Here is a 9,885-nt window from a genome sequence, read left to right as displayed (position 1 = left end):
TAATGACTCCAAGATCCCTTTCTGCCTCTGTGCTTTCAAGAGGGGAACTCCCCAGCCTGTATGTATGCTGTGGATTCCTTCTCCCAAGGTGCAGCACCCTGCATTTGTCTACATTGAACCCCATCCTATTCTCATCTGCCCACTTTTGTAGTCTGTCTAAATCTAGTTGCAGCCTCTCTCTCCCTTCAAGTGTGTCCACCTCGCCCCACATCTTAGTGTCATCAGCAAAGTTGGACAGCGTGCTTTCCACCCCCTCGTTCAAGTCTCCAATGAAGATGTTAAACAGTGAGGGCCTGAGGACTGAGCCCTGGGATATCCCACTGCTCACATCTCACCAGTTTGAGTACAACCCGTCCACCACTACTCTCTGGGTGCGCCCTATCAGCCAGTTTTTTACCCATCCAACTGTGCAGGCATCAATGCCACAGTCGCTTAATTTATTGATGAGGATGGGGTGAGAGACAGTGTCAAAGGCCTTCTTAAAATCTAGAAAGAATACATCCACAGCAACACCATCATCCAAGGATTTAGTTACTTGGTCATAAAAGCTAATCAGGTTGGTCAGGCAGGACTTGCCTTTGATGAACCCATGCTAACTGCCCCTGAGCATGATCTCCCCTGCAGGCCCCCCACAGATGTGCTTCTTGATGATTCTCTCCAAGATCTTCTCCAAGCACTGAGGTGAGGCTTACAGGCCTACAGTCACTTGGGTCCTCCTTCCTCCCTTTCTTGAAGATTGGGACCACATTAGCCAGTTTCCAATCCCCCGGCACCTGGCCAGATGACCACGAATGCTCATATAGCCGGGCCAGGGGCTCCACCATGACCGCTGCCAGCTCCCTCAACACCCTTGGGTGGAGGGCATCTGGACCTGCAGATTTTAAAATGTCTAGCCCTTCCAGGAGATCCCTAACTACATCTGCACTGACTGAAGGCCTGACAGAGCTATCCCCAAGATTGTCCCTACCTCTAGTAGGTGGGATATCCCAGTCCCTGTTCAAGAAATCAGAGGCAAAGAAACTGTTAAAAATATCAGCTTTTTTGTCTGGCATAGCCACAAGATTACTGTTTGCATCTTGCAGGGGCCCTACATTGCCTGGTGTCCTCTTCTTGCTCCCAATGTACTTGAAAAGGCCTTGGCCTTCCTAATAGCCCTCCTACACTCTTGAGTTATTTTATACATTTTGCTCCAGCTGGAGCTGTGGGGTTTGGGACTAGGAATTTTGGGGTGCGGTTACCCCACAAAGCCACCATGTGGAAGTGGAGATCGCTGCTTTACGTTTTCCTAGGGAGCAATGAGGGGCCCCTTGCACTGCAGAAGGACCCACTAGGATGCAAACTAGAAGCTGTACTTTGTAGCTGGTAATGTTTTAAATTGTATTTGGGTTTTTGGTTTTAGCCATGTTGGTCTTGGTGTTTTCCTTTGTTTTCCTTGCCTTTGTTTTCTGTAATAAACAGGGATCCTGGTTTTCTCTGATTTAAAAAATCCCCAAATTTTTAGATTAAAAAAAGTAACCCAAATGTAGATTTTGGGTTACTTTTTTAATCTGAAAAGTGGGATTTTTTTTTTAAATCAGAGAAAACCAGGATCCCTGATAATAAATCTGGCCTCTGTGTTTATACTGCTTGTGAGGAAGGGATTTTGTTTATGTGGGACACCCCAGCCAAATTCAGGGACCCCAAATTTCTGGGTGGGGTCTCTAGCCACAGTGAAAATGTATTCAGTACCCCAAAATTTGTACCCAGCCCTTGTTGCTGTCAACCGGTGCCCAGCAGAAGGGTTATATCTACTTTCATACACATACAGACACACTACTTCAACATCTGCTGACTGTTTGGCATGGCACCACCTGGTCCACCAAGGCAAACACCACTTTGAGGCCCAGTGACTCAATACTGAGGCAGAATGGCGGCAGCAGAGGAAGGAGGAGGAGACCAACCCAGGGCTGCAAATCCCACTCCCCCGTGTAAAAACATGCCCCCATTGCTTGAAGAACACATGCATCTGGAATTGGGCTCCTCAGTCACCTGAGGACCTATCAAGCCTGATGGATGTCATCCTCAAATTTCGAGGGACTGCTGCTGATGGCCAACTAAAATACCTTGCTCAGCCCATCTTTACTAAACAGTCTGCAAAGAAAACCTATTTAGGTAAATAACCTCCACAGTATGTAATGTATTCCTTCAGTCAGACAGTTACCCTTGTTCAAGGCCAGCCTGAATACCAACATTTTAGGAACTGAGTAAAGCTTTTTATCCTGGTTCTTATTTGGTGACAAAGCACTTTCTCAGATATGCCTAATAGGGCTGTGTGAAATGTTGCCAGCTGTTTCGTTTTGACACTGTTTCAACTCATTTGGAGCTCGAAACAGCAAAATTGAAATGAAATGAAGCACTTCAAAATAGCCTCAAAACAGAACAAGGCTAGTCAAAACATTTTGAAAGTTTCAAAATGTTTCGAGTTTTGAAGCAGTCAGCAGCCAGGTGGTGGGAGACAGAGGAAAACCAGGGCTGCGTTCCCAGTGGCTCCAGGCTCAGCCAGGTGGGGAGTACAGCCATGGCTCTCCCCACCTCCTGGGGCTGGGCTGCAAAAAGCGGATCACAGCACAGGGGAAGGGAACTGAGTCCTGGTTCAGTTGCCCTCCCCAGCACTGCAGTCGGGTTGGAGAAGAGAACTGAGCCCAATCGCTCAGTTCCTCTCCCCAGCCCTACCATTGGGCTGGCGAAGGCAACTCAGCCCAGCTAATGAACGAACAAGCCCAATGGTTCTGCTGGGGAGGGGAACTCAGCCCAGCTGGGCTGAGTTCCTTTCCTCAGCCCGATAGTAGCACTCAGCTCAGCCCCAGTTCCCTTCCCCGATCAATCCCAGCACTGGAGAGGGGAACTGAGTGATAGGGCTCAGTGCCCTTCCCTAGCTCCCTGGTCCCAGGCAGCATCCCTCCCTCATCTGGCAGGCAGATGGGGGCCTGCAACCCCAGGAGGACTGGCACAGCCCTGCAGCCCTCCCAGTGTTGGGCCCTGATCTGCCTGCCAGATAAGAGAGGCTGTTTTGAGCTTCCCCATTATAGCCTATGGGTAAAACATTGAAACAGCATCACTGTTTCGATTAAATGAAATGGAACAGCAGTTCTGAATCAAAATGAAATTCAAAATGAAACGCTGTTCTGTTGAAACCTCAAAATGCAAGTAATTTGAAAGTATTCTGCTATACACTCATTATCTCCTAACTATTTACAGACATTGTGTAATCTTCAGAGAACCTGATTTTCTCTGATTTTAAAAAATCTCCAAATTTGGTTTAAAAAAAAAAGTAACCCCTAATCCACATTTTTCCATGATTTAAGTGAAACACCACACACACACACACCCACACACATAGATAGAGAGAGAGAGAGGTTTCATTTTAATCATGGAAAAATGTGATTTGGGGTTACTTTTTTTTAACTAAAAATTGGGGGGTTTTTTTAAATCAGAGAAAACCAGGATCCTTGGTAATCTTTCATTAGTTTTTGATTCACTCACACAAATTCACCCCGATTCAATTCAGGGAAGGTATCAAGTTCTGTAAGGACTATATGTAAAGCAAATTTTTTTATCTGACCATAGATCTTATTGAACTGTGCTTGTCCAAGAAAGAGCATGTGTCCTTCCATCTCTGACTCCCATCTACTCCAACTTCCAAATAAGTTACTGCAGCCCCAGAGTTATAGTAATCTCTGTATGTACTTTGCAGGAGATCAAGGGATCAAGACACACAAAAACCCAGTGAGAACTTCGCTCCCACCTACAACAGGGTCATGTTGGTCACTTGATCCTTGAAATTCTTGTCTATACTTTTGTTTTCTTTGTAACAATAACAGTAAGTTACAATTTCACATTTCACAGCTTTTGTCATAATCACTCCTTCGCATGTGTACCCTTTCTATGGTGGTAATATATATTTATTTATTTATATTGAAATCATTCAAAGAGATTCATAGTAGCTAGCTGGTTTGTGGGGGAAGGGTCTCCTAGCAGTGCAATATGATATCAAGCCAAAGATCCAAAAAGCATGAGTAAATCCCATTGGTTGTGCAGTATGGAGGGGAGCACATACATATTAAGGCACTGACTCCAAGACATACTAGGTACCCACAACCCCAATAAAAGATCCCAGCAATTTTCAGGATCAGACACCAACTTTGCACAGCAGTCTATACGTAGGTAAAAATTAGCCAATCTAACACTCCTCTACTCCTGCATATAACCACAACCAGATCCTCCACCCTCCACATTTTCTAAAATTTAAAATCCAAACATTATAGTGCAGTAGGGGCCAATATTTTCGGCAGGTGTGTTACAAATAAAGCTCCATACCATCTTCAAGTGTAGCTATGATGCCCTTAATCTGCTCTCTGCTCCCTGCCTTATGTTACTTGTGCTGCCTACCCCTTCCCCAGTCTTCCATATGCCACACACAGAAACTGCCTGTGCCACTCATCACACATGCCACAGGTTGGCCCCCCTGTGTTATAGTGGAATGTAGCATGCCAGAAGCAAGAGAGTAGGTGCTGTGTAAACCACAAGGATGTGTTTTAGCCTAAGGTGTGCACTGGTCTCATTGAGTTCAATGGAAGTTTTGTTAGTTACTTCCATAGGAATAGGTTCAGTCCCTTCCATTGGAAATTGCAAAGTAGAGATAACATTCTTTACCCCTGGGACAGGTAGCACCTTACATCCATTTCAGATAACCTCCTTTGAATCATACTCCTGGTAGCACTGACAGATTCCATACAGAAGCAATTACAGCTCTCCTCAAGAAAGGGGATTTGCAACAACATGAAGCCTTTAAGCATGGCATTGAGTTTGCCAAAGAAAGTCAGAAATGGATATTCCACAAACCTAATCAGCACTATCTCATAACTTATGTGTCTGCTTCAAGATATATGTTGAAGCAAAATGGATTTAATATCTATCCCACCCTCATTAAAATTAATATAAATCCACATTTAATCCAGACGCATAAAAACGAGTATCTCTGCACTTCTTTGCACCCCGGGAAAGTCAAGACATATGCATAGTGTCATATTCCAGTCATTTTATATAGGGGTTGATTCAGTAAGTTTAAGAATATCCCTCCAGATCAGGAGTGCGCACAATGCAGACCATGGGCCGCATGCGGCCCACCAAGCCATTCTATCCAGCCCATGGGGCCCTCCCAAAATTTAGAAAATTAATATTTATCTGCCCCTGGGTGCCTCAATGGCTTGCCAAAACTCAGTGTGGCCCTCCTCCCAAAATAATTGCCCACTCTTGTTCCAGATGAAAATCAATCAAACAAGAAAATATGTACCTTTTAAAAATGCATTTTAATATTAGAGTTTTGAATCAAAATGTGTATCAGTAAAGGATTTCTTATTTTGGCTAAAATGTTATTTTATTAAACTTCAGTGTTACTAGAACAGGTATTTTTCATTTAACTGTTAAATTTCCTTTGTGTGGTATAAATATTCCCAAAGTCTTAGCATTAATATAACATTTTTAAGAGAAAGAAAAAGATGTCTCTCTTGAGAGGTTTATACTGCACTTTTGTTGGCTGAAATATAGCATAATTTATAGGTTCATGAAAATGAATCATTAATTGTTACAGAATTCCTTCTGAAGCATGAGTGAAATTGAGTACAATTTTACCAGGGATAAAGGGACAAATTTAGTCCACTATGTAATAAGGCTACTTATAGTTTACATACTGACACAAATAACTGTAGAGCAAGGTTTCCATAGTAACTTGTAGATCAGTCAAATGCTATTTCTATAGCTCTCCACCAGCGGAGGAACTGTAATATAAAGCTTGATATGTTAATGAGAACCACTAAGGGAGGATGAATATGAATTGATTGAGGATGGGGATTAAGTAAGACTTTAACAAGCTTTTATGAGTGAAGAATGACTGTGACTTCCGTAGTTAATACACTGGCATATTTTATTCTGTAAGATCTCTCGGATGTGTTGACAAAAATGTTTTATTGAAGCATTGCTTTCTTCCTAGAGAATTGCCCTGCCAGACATCTTGGGGATGTTTCCTTTATTATTTTATACTATCCTAATATACTAAGGGGTTTGAAGGATTAAAAAGGAATGTTTTGTGGCTTTAGAGTCCACCAAATTATACTTTGTAAATCAGATCAATAAAATTGATCTCATTAAAAAGGACTTTAAAATCTGTAGCCTTTTATATTTCCAATTAAAAACAGCAAACTGTGTGTCGTTGTAATTCAGTACGTATCTAAAATTGGCTTTATTGTAATTAATTCATATTAACAGCTAAATAGCTGAATTGCATAGCCAAGGCATCATATTAGCTAAGGGCACAAAATCAAGCATTGTTATTACTGACTGCGCTGGAAAATATACCATTTCCATTTTGACAGAACCTCACAATTTGCCTGAATTTCAGTAATCAGTATTTCCACAAGCATTCTTCATCAACAGTTTTGTCATATGTTAATATTATTCTGAAAACCTTTCACTGACCATTTTTATCCAGGCTGTAACTCTTACCAGGAGAGTAATTATATCTGTTAAAACCTTTTTTTTTATTTTATCACATTACTCTTCTGCCTCAAGCACTGACAATACTCTGTATCAACATGGCAGTTTTACCCATGTAGCACTATGAAGGCATGTATTAAATTTCCATTGTGTCACTATCTTATATGTGGAGAAATAAAAACACAAAGGCCTTCTTGACAGTGCACAATGCACTGCAGTATATAGAGATACCTGAGCTACCTAGTTCTAGGCTGAGGAATACACTAAATAACCAGATTTACCTAACTGAATTTAAGGCAACCCCCAGCAAATTATAAACTTGTTATAATTTTCTATGTATAGAATCTAATTATCAGAGTCACCTTAAATTTGTCTCCCCATCAGTGAAGCAGTGGCAGAGGGGCAGGCAATGGGGGATTGGGTGATAGCGGGGCAGTTTGTGGGGAGGTGATATAGGGACATGTGATGGGAAAGGCAGTGGCAGGGAGGAAGCAGTGGTGGGGCAAGCAATTGGGGCAGGTGCAGGGGGTGACAATTGCAGGGTGGGGTCAAGCAGCCTGGCCCTTTCTCAGTTTCCCACCACTTGTCCCTTCCTGCTGCCTGCCTTCCCCCACTGCCTGCAAGCCTCCTACCCCACATTGTCTCCCACTCCCTGCAGCCTTCCCTGCCACTTATCCTCCAGTTCCAGCAGGCTCTGGCCCTGCTCTAGCCTGGATCATGGAGCACATGCTTGCTCCAGCCGCAGCCCAGCGTGCTAGCAGTGTCAATGGTGGCAGCAATTTCAGCCCAGGCTCTGGAGCCTGACCGAAGCTGCCACTGCTGCATAATCTGTTGCCAAGCTGGGCTGGAGCCAGAGCAGTCATGCTCCATGCCATGGACTGGAGCAGGGACAAAGCCTGCCAGAGCCAGAGGGTAGTGGTGGAGTGGGGGAAGGAGGAGGGGTGGGTAGGCAAGCAGGGAGGGCAGGGCCAAGGCTTCAGGGGCTTGCAAGAGGCAGGCAGCAGCTGTGGCTCCAGTCCTGACCCCAGGTTGAGGCCAGAGCCACAGCAGTCACCTCATACTTGAATCTAAGACAAGGGTCTTTCTCCCCCTCCACCCATGTTAAATGAGGGGGGGGGAAATCTCATCTTGGATTTGAGTAAATATGGTAACTCCTACTGACCAAAGGCATAACAACACAGCTGGGTACCAGGGGCACTAGTGACACACAGGTGCCACCATACTGCTAGTATGGCTGTGTGGCTGCGACATCAGTGTTTGCTCCCCATCCTTCCCACACCCAAGTAAGCAAAACAGGGTGGCTGCCCTAGCCTCCCCTAGTTACACTATGGATATTGAGCTCTAAGGCACCATAACTATACTTCAATCTCCAAGTACCAAAGCTAGCTCATTTAGCCTACAGTGCAGACATACCCAAAGATGTGCAATGTCTGCTGCAAAGTAATACATCAAATCAGTGGAAGAACCAGAATTAGAACTCAGTTCTAGCTTCTAGTTCCTTGGTTTGACCATCTACAGTACCAAAGTAACCCACCAAATACTCCAGTCTAAGAGATCTAGTACAGTATATTACACATATTGCTACATCAACAATTATTGTCATCATATCATGTCAAAAATTTTGGTTATATCTGTTTGTAATACCTTGTAGTAGTTTGCTCTTCCACAGAAATTGTTGACTTTTGAGATGTAATTTGTTCTGATGAACTGATAGTCCTGCAGGGCAATGTTATATATGTATTTAATGAGTCAGTAAATTTGTATAAATAATTCAGTGCATATACATGAGTAATAATTGTACTAGCAGATTTATCTCCCTACCCAGTAGGGAGTTAGTATTTGGAGCAATATTTTCCACAGATTTTGTTTAATTATATGTATACTCAAAGAGCACAAAATATTTCTTTGCCTGTCACTGCTGTGACCCATGTAGTGTTATTAATAGCTGATATCTCTAGATTGATTGTTTTAGCATGGGTAATACATTTTGGTTTGTTTAAGGCTCGTAATGCTTTTACTAAAAAGTTTATGAAGTGTTTTTCTATATGATAAATATTGCACAAGCAGAGTGAACTTGAGGTTTGTTAATAGTATATGTTTCTAATCCCCAACATCATAATTATAGTAAATAACTAGCAAACTAAAGCCCTTCTACTGCAATCGCTTATATACTTAAGTAAGTTTATTCCTATGAGTAATTCCCCCGGGGCACGTCCCCATAAGCAGGAACGTGTATCCCCTGCTACTTGTATTGCTAGTGTGTATTGCTGCTAGTTGTCCCTGGGGAATGCCCCTGCTTGCATGCTCTGGAGTGCAGCAAGGTGCCCCAAGTGAGGTGGGGGAACCAGAGGCCAGCACCTGGGCTGGCACCAGCAGCCTTACCTGGGGTCCTGAGGGCCTCAGAGGGCTCCAGAAGTGGCAATGCGGGCACATGGAGCCTGGCTGGCAGCCAGAGCATGGCTCTTGCTGACCAGGCTCCGGTTTTGGGCTGTGCATGCTGCCACCATGTGCCACTTTTCTGGCAAAGCAAATTAGCAGCAGAGTGAACTCCTGCATGTGCAGTGCATGTGGTTTGCGTTGCATGCTGTTTGTGGTGCCGCAAATGTTGGGACACGCCCCAGGAGTCAATGGCACTACATACTTATGCGACTGGAGGTTAGGTGTTTGCAAAGGTGCTTCAGCTTAGGTTATATAGTCCTTCTATTGTAAATAAATTTGAAACAATTTACAAGCATTGCCCACAGGAAAGTGTTGCATTCCCAAAGCTAATAGTACATTTTAAATGTTATAGACATACATCTTTGACCCGCCAGTATTTTCTGCAGGAGACTTTCTGTAGAAAAAAAAGAGTAAGAATTTCAGATGTCAGACAGCAAACAGTAGGAGTATAGTATTTACAAATATTTAAAGCAATGTTTTCATTCTGCCTTGTGTTTCCAATACTAGGGTTTCCTTTGCTTCTTAATGTAGGAATACTGTATAAATAGTATAGTACTATTAAATTCTATTGGTCTCATCATGGTTTAATTACTTCAGAGTGCTATACCTCATAGTTTCATAGTTTCATAGTTTCTAGGGTTGGAAGAGACCTGAGCAGATCATCTAGTCCGACCCCCTGCCATGGCAGGAAGAGCACTGGGGTCAAACGACCCCAGTAAGGTGGACATCCAACCTCCTCTTAAAAACCCCCAGGGTGGGAGCCTGCACCACCTCACTTGGAAGCTGGTTCCAGACTCTAGCCGCCCTGACCGTGAAGTAGCGCCTCCTGATGTCCAACTTAAACCTTCCCTCTGCCAGCTTGTGACCATTGTTCCTGGTCACTCCTTGCGGCGCTCGGGGGAACAGGGACTCCCC

At 43.6% G+C, this 9,885-nt stretch overlaps 1 protein-coding gene across 3 annotated transcripts in view; it reads right to left on the bottom strand.

Moving 5' to 3' along the window:
• Positions 1-9,885, bottom strand: part of SCEL (sciellin) — a 138,963-nt gene that overhangs the window by 62,637 nt on the left and 66,441 nt on the right. For 2 of the 3 annotated variants that reach the window (XM_019525557.1, XM_019525559.1), the window contains exons 10-11: positions 9,329-9,364; positions 8,176-8,247 (exon numbers count right to left, since the gene is read on the bottom strand). In XM_019525557.1, the coding sequence (XP_019381102.1) occupies positions 8,176-8,247; positions 9,329-9,364 (108 nt within the window). The remainder of the gene's footprint in view (positions 1-8,175; positions 8,248-9,328; positions 9,365-9,885) is intronic. The other variant, XM_019525558.1, reaches the window with a different exon arrangement.

The sequence above is a fragment of the Gavialis gangeticus genome, unplaced genomic scaffold (assembly GCF_001723915.1).
Source record: "Gavialis gangeticus isolate Ggan-Ray unplaced genomic scaffold, GavGan_comp1, whole genome shotgun sequence".
Lineage (NCBI taxonomy): Eukaryota > Metazoa > Chordata > Crocodylia > Gavialidae > Gavialis > Gavialis gangeticus.
This window is presented reverse-complemented; position numbering and strand designations above follow the sequence as displayed.